This window comes from Antedon bifida, chromosome 1 (assembly GCF_963402885.1).
Source record: "Antedon bifida chromosome 1, ecAntBifi1.1, whole genome shotgun sequence".
Classification (NCBI taxonomy): domain Eukaryota; kingdom Metazoa; phylum Echinodermata; class Crinoidea; order Comatulida; family Antedonidae; genus Antedon; species Antedon bifida.
The window spans coordinates 32,501,880-32,524,301 of NC_136226.1; the positions used below are offsets into that span (position 1 = coordinate 32,501,880).

At 30.5% G+C, this 22,422-nt stretch overlaps 1 protein-coding gene across 2 annotated transcripts in view; it reads right to left on the reverse strand.

Annotated features, from left to right (window-relative positions):
* LOC144850946 (uncharacterized) overlaps nt 1-22,422 on the reverse strand; it is a 48,659-nt gene that overhangs the window by 22,914 nt on the left and 3,323 nt on the right. For both annotated transcript variants that reach the window (XM_078708477.1, XM_078708468.1), the window contains exons 2-3: nt 16,102-16,158; nt 5,318-5,365 (exon numbers count right to left, since the gene is read on the reverse strand). In XM_078708477.1, the coding sequence (XP_078564603.1) occupies nt 5,318-5,365; nt 16,102-16,158 (105 nt within the window). The remainder of the gene's footprint in view (nt 1-5,317; nt 5,366-16,101; nt 16,159-22,422) is intronic.

Consider the following 22,422-nt stretch of genomic DNA (forward strand, 5'->3'; position numbering starts at 1 on the left):
TATGGGCACATCACATTTTTTTGTCACATAAAATTTGATAGTGTAGACAGAGCTCAAAGTAGACTAATTGTCAAGTTCAAGCTACATCTCTTATACAATTTATGTCCATACATTCTACACACAACACGATTGCCATTAAACCAACCATAAGAGATATTTCAAAGTAAACACTTTTATAACTATCTCTCAATATAAAAAGAGTTGATGAAATAGCTGCTTAAGTATCAGAATGGAGACTTAAGTACCTGTCTCCACTCGTAATTATGTGCGCGACATATTAGATATTTCATAATCAAATTGTGTTAGTATTGAGTATCAAAGTATTTATGTTTAACCACTGACGTTTAGTTGTAAAAAAAGTGGGTTATATTATAAGTTTCATTTTGAGCTTGTTAGAGCGAAACTTTAAATGTATACTTTGTATTTGTCTGTATGCAATAGCATAAATCATTTAAAGTTAACCAATTCCAACTTACATAAGAAAAAAAAATGTATGAAAATGACTGTAATAAACAATAATAGGTTAAATTGCATTTAACATTTAAAGACACACCTACACAAATCTGAAACGGATTAAAGGAATTCTTTAATGAATCAATTTACTGACAAAATAATTTAACAAAAACATAAAATACACTTGAAATTTGATTTGATATTGAATTTGTAAGTTATATTGAATAGGAATTTAAGAGAAAACCTAGAGAAAGGGATAAACAAATCAATATTATTAAATTAGACAACACTAAGGATTATATCAAAGATTAAGGACATTACGAAAACACCTACACAAGTCTGAAAGGATTAAGGGATAAAAGGGTAAACAATCAACCAATTAGTGGAGAGAAATCAAATCTTAAATAAAGTTAAACATTGTAAATTGCTAGCATTTAAGAAAACACCTACACAAATCTAAAAAAGAAATTAAAATTGATAAAAAAATAAATGATAAAAGACAAAATAAATAGCAACATGTAAAGCAAATGTCATTTGTAGCTTGTGGTAGTACTTTATGCATTAAACAAGGAATAAGTATATACTTAAATTGCACTATATATATAAATACACCTACACACATCTTATGCAATAAAAGCTAAATGAGCTAAATAAAGAAACCTTTTGAATGATATTTGAATTGTGTTGGTTTTCTTTGACAAAGATATTACGGTAAGTAATAGTTTTATTTGATTAAAATTAAAGTAAAGTAAAGTTAGTAAATGTCATATTGCTCAGGGTACAAACTTGGTTGAGCAATTGACACATTTATAAATTATTGGATTGGTGCCCAGGCTAAGTCTGCAATGTCTAGATTAGCAAACTTACTTGGTGTAGTACAAATAGACCACTGTTAAATGCCAACTAACAGGCAATTTTAACCTAATATTTATATATACAACATATGATTTGAAAAATATATATATATTCAAACAGAAAAGTTACAAGTAATTAAACCTATAAAATTACACTTTTGCCTTAAAGAAATTACAATGTTTAAGTCAAATACTATTTTATTTAAGTTAAAACTTAAAAAAATCAACTTATGTTAAAATCTAAGGAACTATTTTTTATTCTACCACTTATCTACATTTTCGCTTTTTATTTAAAGCAACTACCAAATGTTTTGTAACCTCTTCATTTACCTTGATAAACGGTTACTGCAAAAATTTATTTTAGAATCCCCCAGAGATGCACCTTATAAGATATAGTGTACCATTAACAACACTAGAATAGAAAAGTTATCTAGAAGTATAACATTAAATATCTACACATAACACATTCACATTGTACTAGACATTCACACCACCACATTCTTCCTGATACATTCAATTGCAAAGTTGATCATTACAAAGTTTTCATCATACATGGAGTTCTGATCACATACATCTAAAATAAACCCTACTAGCTGCTAGACATCACTTTGCAGTAATATACTGTTTTAGTACGCATTTCAGGTAATAGGAAATTTACAAATTAGCAGGAACAACAAACGTACAATAGGGTCACAATGTTTTCTAATTGAATGGGCGGGCAATTTGATGTGATTTGGGTGGGAAGTATAGCTTAAGACACAATTATGTCTGGGGTTGGTTATGCTGTTACTACAGGTCTTCCCTTGGGTTTAGTAAAGGAAATTACAGATTAAAGTAATCATCAACTGGAATTTGTCACTCCCAATACTGGCCTGGGAAAGATGGGAGAGCCTGGAATGTCATGCAAGTGTGAATCAGCAATTACTTGGGTATTACTAATGTTAAACCTACTTAATCTAAACCTATTTCACACAATTTGACTTAAGTATTTTTCAACCCAGTTATGATTAAACCCTTTAAAATATGTATTTCAAAAAAGAGGTTTAGAAGGAGCAGCAATTTCTAAGTTCCAACTTACAGAAATACACCAATCATAATTAGAAATAATAGAATATAGTTGTAGTATTTTAAGCTCAACAACATTTATTTAATAATGATCAAGAAAATAAAGGAAAATAGAACAAAATAACAACTAAATAAAAAATAAAATTTTTTATTTTTTTATTTTGTTGGGTTTTAACAATTAATGTCTCCAATCTGTGTAGAAACTAAAATAGTGAAACATTTCAAGAATTGGCATAAGTAAAGCTTAAATAATTGTAAAAGCAAAAAAAAACATTTAAAAAAGGCTATATAAGACAGTATAATACATGGAACAATTTGTTTTTATTAACTTACTACAAAAACACAAATACTGAAAAAAGTTATAGAAATACACATTTCATAAAGCCTAGACATGCCAGTTTGTAAATGGATTAAGAAGGATTTAATAAGAATTTGAAGATTATCCAATTGATCCTTTATTGTACTCTCAAAGATGTGATAATCTTATTTTTTCAAGTAGATCATTCAAAATAGGAAACACTGGTGAAATTCACATAAATCAAGATTTTGAATTGAAGACATACAAATATGGAGTTGTCAATGAGATGATACAGATAAATATAGATTTATACATTTAGTCAGTTAATCTTTAACTGCAAAAGAAAATTTAACAAAGAAAAAAAGGTTCATCTTAGTAAATCAAAAATGAATTTTACAAAGAAAAGAGAGGAAAAAACCATAAAAGACATACAAATGTGCAGTTGTCAATGAGATGCTACAGATTAATATAGATTTATACATTTAGTCAGTTAATCTTTAACTGTAGAGTAAAATAGAGAGAATAAACCATAAAGATGAAGTTGTCAATGAGATGCTACAGACAAATATAGATTTATACATTTAGTCAGTTAATCTTTAACTGCAAAGGAAAATAGAGAGAATAAACCATTCAGATGGAGTTGTCTATGAGATGCTACAGATAAATATAGATTTATACATTTAGTCAGTTAATCTTTAACTGCAAAGGAAAATAGAGAGAATAAACCATAAAGATGAAGTTGTCAATGAGATGCTACAGATTAATATAGATTTATACATTTAGTCAGTTAATCTTTAACTGCAAAGGAAAATAGAGAGAATAAACCATAAAGATGAAGTTGTCAATGAGATGCTACAGATTAATATAGATTTATACATTTAGTCAGTTAATCTTTAACTGCAAAGGAAAATAGAGAGAATAAACCATTCAGATGGAGTTGTCTATGAGATGCTACAGATTAATATAGATCTATACATTTATTCAGTGAATCTTTAACTGCAGAGTAAAACTTAACAACGGAAAACAGTTCATCTTAGTGAATGAAACATAGACACTGCAGGATGTTTATGTTACATGAATGCATAGCAGACTAATAACTTAAAGTATTATTTAAGTCAATCATATCCATATGGGCTTAGACAAACTTTACATTAACTCACACTGCACATTAGTTTCCCTTAATCGTGCTGACAACCTTAATAACATTCTCAATGTAAAATTAATCTTATTTTTTAAAGAGTAATCTTGAGGGGATTCTTTAGCAATCTACATGAACTTTCGATTCTACCTGTTTAAAAAAAAACCAAGCGGACGCTTAACCGATTCGTTCTTAAGAAAGCTTTCACTTAAATGCCTGCTTGACATCCAGGTCAGTTAATTAGCGAGTTTAAAAAGCTGTTATTGATGCTGTTGCTATGGTTACATTTAAGATATTACATTGCAAATCTATTTCAGGAATTAGTTTTGAGTAGAAATTTCCGGTTGGTAACTTTATATTACTAGTCACTAGATTAATGAATTGAATTACTATTCTCTGCATTTGTGATAAAGTATTATATTCAATAATGCCACATTAAAAATGTCTTATTTTTTCTTGTGCTTTAGCCTATGTTTAATTCAAAATATACAATAAAGCTTGCAAATATTTAAATATAAACAGGCAAACTCCAAACCAAAGATTATATCTGTAGATGTATGTTTTTTTTTTACATATTTAGCTGATTTTATTAAAATTAGCGTATGACAATTCAGTAAAAAGCATTTTTTTAGCATTCTGTTGCATTTGTACAATATATTGTAAAACTTTACTTTGTTTGAATAAAGATAGCAAATGTACAGTAAAAATTCTCCAGAATTGACATACTTAAGTTAACTGTACTCAGACTGAAGAGTTAACTGTATTCAGACAGGAGAGTTAACTGTATTCATACAGAAGAGTTAACTGTATTCAGACAGAAGAGTTAACTGTACTCAGACTGAAGAGTTAACTGTATTCAGACAGGAGAGTTAACTGTACTCAGACTGAAGAGTTAACTGTACTCAGACTGAAGAGTTAACTGTACTCAGACTGAAGAGTTAACTGTATTCAGACTGGAGAGTTAACTGTACTCAGACAGAAGAGTTAACTGTACTCAGACTGAAGAGTTAACTGTACTCAGACTGAAGAGTTAACTGTACTCAGACTGAAGAGTTAACTGTATTCAGACTGGAGAGTTAACTGTACTCAGACTGGAGAGTTAACTGTACTCAGACTGGAGAGTAAACTGTACTGACTGAAGAGTTAACTGTACTGACTGAAGAGTTAACTGTACTGACTGAAGAGTTAACTTTACTCAAACTGAAGAGTAAACTGTATTCTCATGCTATCAACTTCTAGAGAAGTGATAGACATCAAAAGCAGTGCACATCAGTGACTACCACTAGACCGTGCAATATACACAGACACAACTAAATTACTATTTTTACTTTTTCTAACCAAACAACAAAACGTTAGTGTCATGTGATATGTCAATCACATGTCAATCATTTTATGACATCAATCAACGCAGCTGCCTCAACAAGAACTTCAAATAAAAACATAATTAATAAAAATATAACACATTTGACAAACAATAGTAACCTGTGATTTATTGAGGTACATACTTACTTGTTTTTGGGACAGTGGTTGATGGAAAGCTATCGCATGATACAATACCTATACAAATAAAAAATGATGTTACATCAATACTACAATAACGATAATATGCTTTCAGTAAAATGATTAAAGTTGTTCAATGTTGAACAACATTTATTATAAATAGTTAACATTAAGTATAATCAAGGAAAAACTAAAAATGAACAAAAAAAATCACATTGTAGTCATCTTCACCATGGACAATAGACAAATAATTATGGTACAATTAAAACAAAATGTGTTCATTAGGTCAGAAAAAAAGCATAAACAAAGTTCCACAAACAAGATCAATAAAATATGGGAAAAATGTAACTAAAAAACTATAAAACTTAAAAACTATAACTACTATAAAATTAAAAAACTATAAAATTGATGATGGATCAAACAGTTTTACAAAACTCCTATAAAAGTAATAATTAGTTATTCATATTTAAATATCTGGAGATCATTGGAATGAGACTATCGAACCGTCAATTATGTATTTTCAGAATGCTGGGCAAAGAATATGGTGAAACATACTAACAAGTTTGAAGTCTCAAATAAGTCTTTATAATATAATTGCAAAATCCTGACCTTGGACGTATAGGGATCAGATTTTTGGACAGAAACTTATGTGTAGACATTTTTACTCCAGGGAGGAAAGAAATTGTATGAAAATGGAGACATTTATGATACTAAGAACAAACGTGATCCAGCAACAAAAGGAGTAGAGCCAGGAACAAGGGTTAGAGCCGGCAAGAGGGGCAAGAGGGGCAAGAGGGTACAAGAGTCTTTCAAACGGCTTAAATATATTTGATTATTTACGTCAAACAATTAACATAAGTACCTCAATACTCACTTGGTGATCATTAAATAATTTAAAATGGGAACTTGATTTTGAAACAGAAAAAGGAAATGGAGAGAAGGAAATTAAATCAATGTAGACATCGAGGTGTGCCAAGTAAGACACATATCAAGACAAAAAAAAACTGCTGGATATACATATGGAATATTATTATAGTTAACTAATTAGAAATGAGCAAAGTTAGATACAAACATTAAGACACAAAAAAACACCACAAGTTGAAGTGAGCCAACTAAAAAAAAACTAAAAAGAAACCAAATGTATGCACTTTGCATATAAAGTACAGTACATGTTTTAAGTACATAATATAGTTGTAAAATTATCAATAATTTAGAAAAGAGTGACATATTTCTAGAAATATATTTGTATTTATTTATTATCTTGTGTGTAACTAGTTTTTAGTGGGCCTCCAATCACAAGTTTTTATCAATTTTTATTCCTCTCATGTTTTTGGAGATGAATAAAATTACAATTAATACTGTACAGTATGAGGCTACACCAAAACAATTAGAAGACAATTTTAAACATTGTTTATTAGTGCTATATAAATCTATCTATTATAATTATTATATATGCCACTACATATTACAGTTAAACAAGTTAACAATAACTTTGTTAACTTTGTTAACTTTGTTGATCATTTCACAAACAAGGTAAAATGACTGTTTGTTTTTGATTATAATCATCCATCATAAAGCAGTGATTGACTATTTTGTTAAGACACTAAATGTGTCGGCAACACGACGTCTGACTGACAGAACTCACAATGGTCAGGATCCCACAAGAGTCTTTTCATCAGACAGTGAAATCTGTGATTAATTGAAACATGAATTGGCCATCACAGGTGAAGACCCTGTCACTGAAACAATCCAGGAACCAACATCCCAACGACAGTCATACCGCTGTTTGCTGACTGTGGGAAACATGAAAAACTAGCCGACTGCATAATGTAATCCGATTGTACCGACTGATATCCTACGGGAAAATCTAGGGGGAAAGCAATTTGTGTCGATTGTAGTATGGTTAGAATTAGTGTATCGTTTGAAGCACAGATTTCATCGCAAAAACAAAGGTAATATTGTAAAGGTACGATGAATTTCTGCTTCGTCATGTTTCGGTTTACGAAGAAAACAGGTCATGTTTTGAGTGTACACCTTGTGAAGTTCTGTAGATGGCTGTAGGGAACACACATGCTGGAATATGCTAGTGGTCATTATACGTCTACACACCCTGCAATCACATCCGCTACAAATTACTACAAATTGAATAATACCGCTAAACAACCTGTCTATTATTCACATACGGTACTGACTACAATACTTTTGTTTTATTTCCCATAGTCCGACACTTTCAACAAAGAAAACGTCTCGACAGATTTAATCTCAAAAAAGAAAACAAGAATCAATTATCTAGTTTCTCTCTTGGTACTTGGACAAAAAAGCTTTGAAATGATTTCCATTTTGAATTTAGCTACTTGGATCTGACAATATATTTAGGTCTGCTTACATGACATTTATTAACCTATTTAAAATTGACAAATCTGCCTGTAAATACCGATACGATCTGGCAGTCAAAAGTAAATGAAATAAGACAGGGCTAGTGGATGAGAGAACGCAACTGAGTAGCAGTTACCTAATTGCATTTGATCCCTGACTACCTCCATTTAGTATCGGAACTCCATGCTTATCTTAAATGTGATACAAATAGACTTGTATTGGCATTGTGATCAATAACAAATTACCACATGGCTAACGACTTTCTATCCATTAAATAAAAAGCAGAATTGGTAAAAAAACAAAAATTAGATGTCACATAAATGATCAAAGACGAGCCTTAAGCTCTGTCTACACTACCAAACTTTTATGTGACAAAAAATGTGATGTGCCCATACAATAGGCATTATGATGTCAAATCACTACCATATTTGGACACATCACACTTTTTTGACACATAAAGTTTGATAGTGTAGACAGAGCTTTAGTTGAAGTACAGTAAACTCTTGCTTTAAACTATAAGCACGTTTAAACATCAAAGGAACCTCCTATGAATTCTGTAATTTCTTATTCTCCTGGAAAATATTAAATAAACCATGTTTTCTTGTTCTTAAGAATAAGACTAAACTCATTTTCCTCACCATTAAGCTCTGTCTACACTATCAAACTATATGTGACAAAACAATGTGATGTGCCCATATATGGACATGATGATGTCATATCACTGCCATATCACTACCATATTTGGGCACATCACTACCATATTTAGGCACTTTTTTGTCAAATTATTTTGACATTGTCTTATAGAGCTAGTTTCAGATTAAACAAGTATTGTACACTTTTTAACAAACATTTGGTCATGTGCATCTGGAAGCAAAAGATAAAAACAAGTGTAACGCAGGTGCCAACAAACTGATGTAAGGAAACAAGTTAATAAATAAAATAAAAAAGTGTGTTTCAAGATTAGTAAGAATTGTTTTCAAAAGGATGTAATGTTAAATGTGATTGACAAGCACGTGGGATATGGGACGTGCTTTAACATTATTTAATTTAAACATTATATAACGTAACATTACAATGAAAGAAAACTGATTAAATCCTAACTGTACTTTAACATTGTTTAATTTAAACCTTATATAACATAACATAATGAAAGAAAACTGATTAAATATGAAAAATGTATGTACTTTAACTTTATTTAATTTAAACATTATATAACATAATAACATTACAATGAAAGAAAACTGATTAAATATGAAAAATGTTGGCAACCTAATTGGCTATTGTGCGTTTCTAAAACTAATGTAACAGTGTATTTTAAAATTTGAGATGGGGTTGTTCAGTTTCCACAGACAAAATGTATCGAGTGACCCGATACATTGCATTGTGTTCTGTCTACACTATCAAACTTTATGTGACAAAAAAAAAATGTGATTTGCCCATATATGGACATGATGATGTCATATCACTACCATATTTGGGTATATCACTACTCTATTTGGGCACATCACACTTTTTTTTTGTCAAACTAGTTTGATAGTGTAGACCAGGGAAGAGTCTTCCCTGGTGTAGACAGAGCTTTAAAACGATTTGAAGTCGATAACATTTGTCAAATTTGTCAATTTCACACGTCCAAAAAAACAGAGAATAAAAACAATTTAATGTTGACCTTACTTTACATTAAAAGAAAGTTATCAACTGAATCCACATCTGTATAAACAGGTGGTATGTTATATCGTATTTTTTGGTTTATCTTGTCTAAAATGTTAAATTATGAAAAACAAGGGACAATAATCTGCCAAGTGTCACCATAACCATGTATGTCACTGGACTATTAGCACCCAAATTATATCATTTTACCCAGTAGGCAAATGGTTCTTCTCAGTTGCCTTTTTTTAAAATTTGTCACGGCAAAAAATTGTATTCAATATCCTTTAGGATATTGGATATTTGATTTCTAGTCTAAGAATTAAATTTAGTGTAAAATATTCTGAATTTGAATAATAATTGTGTGTGGCGTGCCCTATATAAATGTACAGTACTATACTTCCAATGTACAATCTGTCTTTCTTAGATTTGTGCAACAAATTAGGCTGTATAAGTAAATCATCTTGCTCCTTTTGATTTTACATTTGTGTAGTATACCATGTTTGTTAATTTTAGTATGTATAAGTATAGTGTTTTGGCACTTTTTCTGGCTGTTTTACATCACTATTTTTTTCAGTAATTCACCTTTGTAAATGATTTATATATTAATTTTATTTTATCATAACATAATTATCATCAATGGCCATTATTTTGTGTATGTATTGAAATAATTTATTTTTTTATTTATTCAACTTTGTTTTACAAGGGTAGCTCTAACACAGCTGTACTGCTGCTATTAAGAAATAATGTTAAATTATGAACGATATACCACTGATAATTATCGTTGTAATGAATTCTGTCCATCTGATATACCACGCTTGTTAATTATGTAACCCAAACCTATAAATGGTAGATGAGAGTCGTGAGAGATTATTCTTAAGAAAGAAAAGTTTATTCAGCCATCATAGGAATGCCGCATTGACAGAAGTCGGCCTAAGTCCACCTGCTTATTGTACCTTATGAAAGGGTTCCTAAATGACCACTCACTTTATGGGGTCAAGAATAGATATCTACCTTGAAATTAACTTATATAATATAACATATAAACTCTTTATTAACTTTATTTCTCATCTTTCTAGGATTTGTTGATTGATATTAAACAGCGTGTTATTCAAGTCCTATGTGAGTTGTCACCACTAGATTCAATACCCATAGGTACTATCTCCAAAGGGAAAATCCCTCGAGAGAATACACGGTTTTCAATGTTAATTACCAGTTCAGAACGAGTCTTCACCATTGCTGGGGACTCTCCCGACACTCACAATCCCCCGATGATTTGAGTTCAACAAGTACAATATACTTCAACGGAAGGAAGGGCAGGCAGAAGCTTTCAAAATAGTGGACACACTGGACAACTGGACAAAATAGAAAGTGTTGAAACTAGACAGAACTTCTGGGTCTGGTCATTCCATGTGAGTAGAATTCTCACCACCTACTGGTTAATAACAATTTAACAGACAATTAAATCCACATTTTGTATTCTAATTGATATAGATCTAACCTGTAAACATAAAGAAAATTAATTTAAAACGTTTGACATCAGGGAAACCTAGTCCCAATAAGCTCTGTCTACACTAGCAAACTTGATTTTTTTAAATGTGATAGATGCCCATATATGGACAAGATGATGTCATATCACTACTATATTTGGGCACAACATATTTTTTTTGTCAAACTAGTTTGACAGTGGAGACAGAGCTATAGAATTGACATTGGTTTATAAAAAGTTAAAATGAGTTAATCATCATTAAGTTGTCAAATTGACGTTAAAAATAATTAGTTTTTACAATTTGTAGGTGGACAAACTTTTTTCAGGAAATATACAGAGGGCTTGTCAAGGTTATTCCAGGCTGATAGTATCTTTAAGAAATTATTTTTAAATATTAGTTCCAAGTAAAAGTTATTTCAAATGGTTAATGGTTTTAAATTTGTATAGCGAAAAATACAAATAGTCTCTATGCGCTGTTAAACACAAGTGTAGAAAGAAAGTAAGTGTTATTGTTAAATAAACCAGGAAAAAGCCTAACTAGGAAAAAGCCTAAAGCAAACATGATTACATATACCTCCTTGGCGGAGGTAAAAAATGTTTCAATTCATTTTATAAAAAGTGTTTTACAGCAGCAACTGTTTTTGTTAAGCGTTCAACTTAGTTGATCAGTACATGTTAGCATGGTAGTATTTTCAGATACCGGTGTACTATAAATAGTATTGTTTGCTAGAGATCAATAGAATTATCATCCACCCACTGCTGCCGTCCTAGTTTTCACATTTTGAAAAAAACAACAGGTTAAAAACAGCCTTAGTTTGTTGTGTATAGTAGTACAAGAGGTGAGACAAGAAGGAAACAAGTTTGGTGGGTGGAAAGGAAGACAACACTAAGCGTGATCTCAATGGGACGCTTCAATTAGACAACGAACCTAAGATAACAGTCCATGACATAGATTACTTAGTGGGTCATATGCATCGGTCATAAATGGTTGATCAGACACAATTGTAAAAACATCATGTTATTCGGTTTTGTCGTGAATGACCTTTGTTCTCGATGGTCAAACACGTTTGTAAACTTTATTCTTATAGAAAAAAAAACTAATATGGTTTTACGCAAACAAATGTCATGTTCAAATGTTTTATGATAGTTGAGATTAAGATTGTATTAATTATTTTTTAAATTATTTTATGAAACTTCTATTGCCATTTTATTTATTTGAATAATATCAAATAGGTAGGCTTAGGCTCTGTCTACACTATCAAACTAGTTTGACAAAAAAAGTTTGATGTGCCCAAATATGGTAGTGATATGACATCATGTCCATATATGGGCACATCACATTTTTTTGATAGTGTAGACAAGGCTTTAGAATTTTACTCAAAAGTACTAATCCACTAGTCTAAAGGTGAAAAATGAATACTTATAAGGAACAACATTATCACGATCTTGTGCTCCCGATGAGTGAGGTTATTATACCATTAAAAAGGTATTAAACTTGTTACTTTAAACTGACCAAGCATGACAAAATAAACCACAAAGCAAAACTAAAAAGATTATTATAAACATCAAACATACTGTACCTATTAATCTAAATCTAAAACATTACTTTTCAAAATTGGTTATAATAGTAGGCATATGTCACCAAGATAACAAGGAAAGACACAACCATCCACTATTCAATCTAAAGCTAAAACTTCTACCAGAAAAAGACTTCTTAATATATTACAGTACAGTTGAGACAACAGAAGAGTGTGGATATATTTTCCCACTCTGTGACTACCAAATGGGTAGCCCAATAGGTCCTTATTTTATTTTTGTCCTTAATTTAAAAGACCTTATTTTAACTTATTTCATTAACTCAGTAGTACATCATTAGTTCATATATCTCAGTACATCACTACCTCATCCCAAAAGTTAAGAACATGGTTGCTACTACCTCATTGGGCTACCCAGTTAGGGGTTTTTAAGACCTTAGTCCAGTTAGTAGAAAATGGTTAAATCCCTTCTAGACATAGTTCCATGTGAACGGCACTATTAGGACTAGGTACATGATTGGTTCATATACCTCAGTAGGACTACATTGCTACCTCATCCCAAAAGAAGATGTTATGTTAAGAAGATGTTTACTACGACACATTCCACACCATCTGTTAACAGAAGATAATAATGTGACATACATGGTATCTATATTACCAATGTTTCCTGTACACTTTTGATCCATAAACACAATCATATAGAAGGGTGCGACTCTAATATGAATTTGATATGGCTTTCTCAATGAACGTTTTTAATGAATAGAAGACATGGGAATGACAAGCTGCTTCCTCACATCACAAATGGCCATGAGCAAAGCAATTGATAATTTAATGTGATATTATCTTTTTGGGAGGGTGTGTTTCAAACCTTTGAAACGTTCCTCCCAGTTCTTGAACTACAGACGAAAAACAAGTCTTCGTAGGAAAAAATCAATTTTAATTATTGTGATAAGGTCATAGGGCAGTAAACAACTTAAAATGTACTCATCTTCAATTATTAATGATTTAAAAGCGATGTTTTATTTTAAACAAAATATTGTGTATTGACTCTGTTTTGAACTCATCAAGAAGAAGGTGGACATATAACCATGTGTAGGCATGTACAGTGTTACTTAAAAGGTAGCCTTTTTCCATATTAAACATAACCTTTTTATTCCCAGCGTGAAATTGTTAATTCAATTTATGTTTGGACATATCTTTGAAAAGCATTTTCAAAAAAGCACAATTTTGAATCATTGTTGATAGGAATTTTACTCTCTTGTGAAATTATGAACTTTTTAACCCTTAGTCAGGAGAATAACAATTATTTTTGCAACATATTTCCATAACAAAGTTTAATACTGTAGATAAGCAAGAAACAGTATTTTTTTAAGTAAAAAAATTAATTTGGAATTTGGAACATAATCAGCTGATACAGTACGTTGTTGTCACATGACAACATTGTCACATGACAACAGAGTATAATATTAATGAAACAAATTATTACGATATTCTTATTTCTATTACAAGAAAATAGATAAAATGCTCAATGATGATAATAAAAAAAGGATAGCGTTGGAGCAAAAACAAATGATTGGACATATAATTTGAGAAGGAGGATTATTGAAAATTGTGATAGAAGGAAGATATGAAGGTAAAACAAGAAAAGGAAGAAAAAGGATAGCTATGTTTGATAGATTAAAAAATAAAAATACATATTCGGAACTAAAAGAAGTAGCACTAAATAGATAAGTATGAGGAAAGAAGACCAACAAAATGGTTTCTGTTGGTTTTTATGTCTAAAGCTCTGTCTACACTATCAAACTTTATGTGACAACAAATGTGAGGTGCCCATATATGGACACAATGATCACTACCATATTTGGGCATATCACTACCATATTTGGTCACATCACACTATTTTTGTCAAATGAGTTTGATAGTGTAGACAGAGCTTTATAGAGAATGATTAGCAAAAACTCCACTCAATCAGACACAGGTGATATAACCACAACAAATGATTTACAAAATATTATCTACTCCTAACCAGGGAGGTATAACACATGAGAATTCCACTTAATACTTTGTGAATACAAGCATTAGTTTGATATATGATTTGGGAAAAAATGATAGATTTAAAACGAAACCTGATGCGCAAGATTGAAGACACATTATCGTGTTTGGTAATTGATGGCTACGTACATTAACGCGCAACGGACAAACTGTATTCCATTAAATTTGACAAACGATACAACAGAATACATGTTGATCCGATTAATTACTGTGGAAAATTGACGTCACGTTATAAACTACTGCATAATGAGTTCCTATTTTGATAAACTTTTTGTAACATTTGTGTCAAAATGTTATCAATGTTGAATAGGGAAGGATGGCTTAGGCTAATTCATTCATTTATTATAACATAAAATGTCTGAAAAACAAGACACTGATGAGAAATAGATTTTTAAAATATGATTTTTATGAGTTTTTTCCTTTTTGTGTCAAAAGGGTATCGCATCTCACAGGCAAGCTTTTAAAGAAATTTGGAAAAATATTTTTTATAAATTAATTTCCGTCTCATTTCTTGGCGTTTTAAAATGTCATAAACTATTTAATATGTTCAGTTTATTCACCTCTAGTTTTCAAAAAAGCAATGTCAAGTTTTTGTATTTTTAAATATCAAATTTATGAAAAAGAATCCTAATAAGGAAAAAGAGAAACCACCAAGCGATATTAAATAATATTTTTCATCAATCAAAATTAATTTAATTGTGGTTTGTACAGGATTCAACTGAAGAGTACATACAATGGAATCAGTTCCAACACCAAAGTTAACAATTTCGGGAGGTTTACATTGTTTCAACAAAGTTTACATGTTTTAACGGATTTCAAGCATTTCAATCTCATCACAGCATTTTAATGTTTACCAGAGGTGTGTCACGCATTCTAGCAATAAAACAAGTTAACAATTTCAGGAGGTTTACATATTGTTTTAACAAAGTTTGACGCACTTCAAACTCATCACAAAATACCCTGTGCAATCAGCATTTCAATGTTTACCAGAGGTGTGTCACGCATTCTAGCAATAAAACAAGTTAACAATTTTGGGAGGTTTACATATTGTTTTAACAAAGTTTGACGCACTTCAAACTCATCACAAAATACCCTGTGCAATCAGCATTTCAATGTTTACCAGAGGTGTGTCACGCATTCTAGCAATAAAACAAGTTAACAATTTTGGGAGGTTTACATATTGTTTTAACAAAGTTTGACGCACTTCATCACAAAATACCCTGCGCAATCAGCATTTCAATGTTTACCAGAGGTACATCGCGCATTCTAGCGACTGATCGGATGTAATTATGTATCATCAACTACAGAAATAACCTTCTAAAAAACTGAATTCATACATTAAAACGTGGGTTTGAAAAATGTTATTATCTAAAACTAAAATTTCGGGAGATTGGATACAAATTCGGGAGGCTTCCAGGAGAAATCTAAAGGGTTAAAACATCCGAGAAATATAAAAAAAAAACATTTTAAAATTACAACAGTACAAACATGTATAATAGACAAAAACATTAATTAAATGTTACCAACAAATAACAATTCTGCCAGAATTGCTTTAAAATAAGGAAGTGAATGACTTGGCAACAAAGGTTGACAACTGTTGCTATGGTTACTTCAAGCTATGGAAGTAGAGAATAAACAGGAAGTAGGATGTCTTCTACAGGGAAATAACACATTGAAACAGCATGGTAATGTCTTACCGCTAGTTGTTGTTGTCAGACTGTTAGCAGACACTCGGCTCTCTGACGGAGACACAGCTGAAATTAAACAAAGTTTTTTATATTGTAAATTTATCATTCATTTGAAACAAATCATGTTATTTTGTAAAGCTCTATTTCCACTATCAAACTTTATGTGACAAAAAAATGTGATGTGGCCATATGGACATGATGATGTCATATCACTACCATATTTGAGCACATCACTACCATATTTAGGCACACTTTTTGGTCAAACTAGTTTGATAGTGTAGACAGAGATTAAATGACCCTTTCATTTGATGACATAGTTTGCATCCAGGGTAAGTCCTGGTCATATGGAACTCAACGTCTTACATAAGCCCAACCATAGGGGTAAACACAATCAGAAAAACCCCTTAAGGGGATAGACAGTCACAGCCTAGGGTATACACAGTTGCAAAAAGGACAATTATCATGAATCATGCTAAGCTGGTGACCCTAGGGAAAGGTCAATGCTTACTCCATGGTCAATGTAATAGAGATTACATATTTGTAAGTTTAGAAAAGAAAACTAAATAATTGCAGAAATGTACCGTTATTATTGTGTATCAAAAAAGTTAGTGAAATAAATTTTATCGAGGAATGAATTCGCAAAATTCCTTTGTATTTGAGGATTTATGAATTTAAGGGTCAGGTCCTGCGGGGATTGGGCAATATAGCAAATGTGGGTTCTCCCGGTATCTGTCTGGAATGTACGCACTGTACTGACCCCAAATGTATAGGATCGCCAAGATATAGATGGGTGGATTTAAAATCTAGTTCTCGGCTAATTAAGTAATCTCATACACGCCCAATTGGCAATATTGTCTACATTTGAAAACAATAGTGCTGATGTAACAATATTTACAATGAATAAAATATGAATTTAGATTTTACTTTTATCCGATACACTTTTTTAAAACTTATGTTATATTTGAGATACATAATATATTACAAACTCAGGTGTAAAAACAGGAAAAATAAATGTCATTTGAAATTTAGCGACATTAAACATGAATAAATTCCTATTTGTCTTTGCACCACTTTGTAGCCAAAAGCCTGTTTTCCAGTTCGACGTTATGTATTTTCGATACTAATAATCAGCGATCTTCTATGTAAACATTGAACGCTACAAATCAAATTTTAGCGCTATCACATGATTTTTTTCAAACTATCATCGTTGAACTTTTAACGATCAACGACAATAGTATCGAATAACGTTGACTGGAAAACAGGCTTTACTCTACTGGATCGATCAATTTAATTTTATTTTCATAAGATACATCATTATGTAATAACATGAGAGTTTAATGCACTTATGCTGGAGAAACTTAAATAAACGAAGAGAAAAAAAGAATTCAATAATAATAATATCTCTATTTTAATAATATCTATTATTACTTTGTGATGCACATCATATCTATTGAATTTCATATTCTTTAATAGACTCAAAGTGCAAATATAGATATAATGTGCCAATCAAATTAACAAGTGTTTGCATCAAACTGGATTTAATTGACATTTATCATAATCTACTGCATTAAATAAAGATGACCCTAAAAGAACATTAATGCAACGAATGACTCACAATCGTAAAAAAGGTTTATGACGATACAGGGTTGATACACTATATTCCTTAAATGAAAATTGATGATGGAGAGTTTAACTTTCCCAAAAGGCATTTATGTAATACAGTATTATAGCACCATAACTTTTCAAAAATATCTAAAATTGTATAAACTTTAAACATATCTTTAGCTTTATACTATAACTGTATTGTTGTTTTTTATTTTATTTATTTCATGGATTACTTTTATTTTTATGTGAAGGTGTTACGCACTATGCGCTTAAAAGTCAACATTTATTATTATAAGTAGTAAGTATAACATCAATATTTTATGTATGTACTTCTTTTTCTATTTTGTTTTATTTTACTGTACATTGTCTTTTTTTTCACTGATGTTATATCAAACTTTTGTGCTCTCATACTTCTAGATATGATCCTTACATCAATATACAATAACATAATTATGTAAAATATATCTTATGTATTTTCTGTTTATCAGTCAGAAATAAATGTGCTAACAATAATTTACACTATGAGTGTAAAAAAGATAATATCTAAATCAGTGGCATTATCTCATACATGACATAAAGATGATCCAATAATATATGGGTACAAGTCATAGCCTAGAAGCTTTAAACTATCATTAAAGTGTGAATCACTGAAAAAACTTCAATCTTATTGCTCCATCATTTAGGGATAATCAGATCCGCTTATTAACGCAATCAGTACCTGAAGATACTGTATGAATCGGGTGTTAGTCACGCTTAGGGAGCGTTAAAGGGTACATGAATCGGGTGTTAGTCACGCTTAAGAAACATTTAAGGGTACATGAGTTGGCTGTTAATCACGCTAACAACGAAATATTTAAAGTGACACAATGTTTAAACTATGACATTTCAGTAAAATAATATGACATTTCAGTAAAATGTGTTTATTAGAAAAAATATCACTGTTTAAAAGGAACTAGGACAAGATGTTTAAGTGATTAAAAAAACTAGTTTAACGAGTAAAAAGGAACGTGAGGAAGTAGATCACTTAGAAATCATTTTTATTTATAACATTATTTATACATTAACCTAGATTGAAAAATGGAACCTATACATTCATTGTCGTTTATTTTATCAATGCAATTTGATGAAAGATAGACCATTATATTCTTCCAATATTGTGCATTGCTTGTTGAAGACTATACACAAAAACAATAATGTTGATTCTTAATCATCAAGAAAAACATACAAAACAAACAATCTATCCCCGGGTATAGTCCCAGTATTGACTTTTGGTTTGGATGTAGGTCTCTCTCTCTTTAAAAGAAATGCTTACCAATCATTTTTTTGCTGAACAGGGTTTCCCTGGGTATAGTCCCTCCATCAAAGTCAGCCCAATTTTGTGTTCTACGGGGGTGAGATTATACCAGAGGATATACGGTATATAATCAACAATATTTAAATATTACGTAATCCTTATTGCATTGCGGTACCAATAATCATGCTATTGACATGAATGATTCAAGATGATACACACAAGATGATGATAACCCTTTGGGATAAACAAACATTGTTAATTAACACTCCATCAGCTATGTCAATTTGTTGTTGTTGCATCTCCAATACAATTCCTATACTATCCATCAAATGAATCACACATTGTCTTCCGCTCCATTACTAAATATACTTTACTTCATCTAGTAGCTAAATGTCAATAACTATCAGTATAATAAACTTAATGTTTATTTTAAGTTTTTATTACATCACTACTAGTCATAATGACATCATTTCTTTTTATTTTTCTCGTACAATAATAAAACCAGAACAATTCCTTTAATTAAGATGTATCGTAAACAATGCAGCATATCTAAATATTGGTAACTTGTTTTTGTTTTTAAATGTTCAAAGACGTCACTATTACTTGTTATTTTGTTTTTAATTAAATATAAAACTGATTATATTTCTTTTTATGTTTTAAGATGAGAGCAAAAGCTTTATACCTATTTTATTTATTACAACGATATTTTACGACGGTTGCCAATCTAGCCGAAGCTGATCATTAGGGACTCTAAAAAATACAGTTTTACAAGACAATAACATGAATAATTTATTTTATTTAAATTACAACAATAGATTATTAGGGACACTGTTTGACAAGACAGTAACATGAAAATATATATACTGTAGATAATTATTAATAAATAGAATTTATATATAATTATGAATAAATAATAGAAATCTTAAAAAGGGAAATTCAAACTATAGCAAAGTGCAAAAAAAAAGCATGTACTGTATTTGTAAATGCAGAGTTGTTAAGTTAAAAGTTGATGGCGTTTAGTATGGCTTAACTTGAATAATGCTACATTTATAACCTAAGCACTAATTTCCGCAGAGATAAATGAAAACTCCATGGAAACGCCATGAGCAATATTAGCACTAAGTGTTGTTGAACACGACATTCTCATGGTCTCGTTTGCACTCTTCCCTTAATTACATCTTTGAAAAAGCTTAGTGTAATAGTAGTTTATTAGCTGGACTTAAAGTCAATGAAAATTGTAACATTATATTCGCATGCAGTCTCATCTGTGCTATTTTAACATTTCTTTTTTTTTTGTTTCTTCTCTTTTATTAACATCCCAGTCATTTATTCTTTAAGAGAATTCATTCTGTTTTTTATTCCTTTTTTTCAGTTATTTATCAATCACTTAACAATTTCGCTCACATTTTATTTCTAGTTATTTATGTATCGTATTGTATATATTTGCACATTTCACTTATAAAATAATTTCTTCTTAACTGTTTGATATCGCAATAAGCAACAGTGAAAAAGTAAAATCTATTTCTAATATAAAAGTTTAGGTTATCCTAGCTGTTGGATTTGATAAAATAATAAAATATCAATTATTATGTTACAATAATTATATTTTAGAATTTACGATTTCATTTACATTAAGAGAATACTAGTACATCGCAGCCACTGATCATAACTGGGCCATCTGGGAGACCAGTCTTTGACTAAAGGGGTCCCCCAGTAAACAGTAAATGAATAATAAATAGATACATTGAAAGCCAGCTTATCACAAATCTATAATATGGCAATATTTGTTATCAGAAGACTAAATCTCAACCAAGAAGGGGAAGATATGAAATTGGACAATATACTGTAATAGACGAATAATGTATTAAAAGATGTCTAATCTAAGAATATGAAATACACAGTAGAAAAAACAGAGGAAATTCAGTGTTTTCAAGCCTTGATTAAATACTATCAAATGCTAAAAATAAACTAAGATGAAACAATCAAGAATCCAGAACTATGAGTAAAGCATACTGTATTTGAAGGCAATTTTTAAATCTTGATTAAATACTATCAAATCATAACATCTTTACTTAGTAATAAATATAGCTGAAAAGGAAAAAAAATTAGGGAAATCCCCGAATATGAGATTATAATACTGTCTTCAAGGCAATATCTTAAATCTTGATTTATGACCATCAAACAGTATAGTTATCTTACTACTATAAAATCAGATAACACCTCATATCAGTTATATTTCTTTCGAGATGACAGTCTAATTCAGGTTGGTTTTTTTTTTGCCTTCTTTATGTATGAATGACTATCAACTTATCATTATGTTACATAGTCTGACTTATCCATAGTTTGTGCATAAAAGACTGTAATTTACTACGGATGTAATTTACAGCTCAAAAAACAGTAACATTTCAATGTCAAAAGTGACAAGCAGCAATGTTCTCTAATAAATTTTTGAGAGGATTTGTCCAGAATAAAAAAGCTCGGGGGGATTGAAACATCGAACGAAAAATACAAAAGTCATCCGTGAGATTTTGCTCTAAATCCTTTTGCGTTGAGAAATCTCATTAGGTACAAAAAGAAATTAGAAAAAATTATTGTAATACTTTTGTATGTCTCAACCTAGATTTACTGTATTTAAAATGTTTAGTTTAAAACTAAAGTAATTAACATTTTAATCATTCAATTTTCTCTATAAAAGGTTCTTTTAAGAATTTGTTAATAATAGAACATAGCCGTTAAAATGAGGTTAATTAGCTATCAGTCATGCATAATATTATCACTTTTTTATACTCCATGATGTCACCAACCAGAAGATAAATACACTATTATTGTTCAACATAAAGAATTATGTACATAAACAGAATGGATAGCAGTCGAGTCAGTCACACTTAATGATAAAATACTGTTTTGAATTTCAGAAAGGTAAAACACAATATTAAGATAAGAATGTAAAACCGTAAAACTAATTGAAAATTTGACATTTCCATCCAATTAATTTGTTATTTGTTTACGAACTAATATTATATTGTTTAAAGATTTGCATGGCGAAATCAGTATGTTGATATAAAGGTTGCGGTACGACATGTATTAGTTCGGGAAAGAGCGAGGACAATTGAAGTATACTGATCGAAATGTCGATAAAACCCAACAGTTCTTTTCAGAACTATATATACAAGGTGTACCGCAAACTTTATAAACTAAATTAAATGATATCCCACAACATGTGAAGACTTTAAATTTAGCGTTGCTAAATCCCCATTGGCCCAGGACCACGCTGTTTGTGCATCACTATTAGACATAAAGAAAATGTTTTTCTTATGTTTAATGTTTTGCAAACATCCTAGTTAATGTTGTTGCGTTGCTGGTGCTTTGTACAGGTGTAGATCTTACAGGTATCTAGGACTCCCTTCAAACTGCATTGTAATTTCCTAACT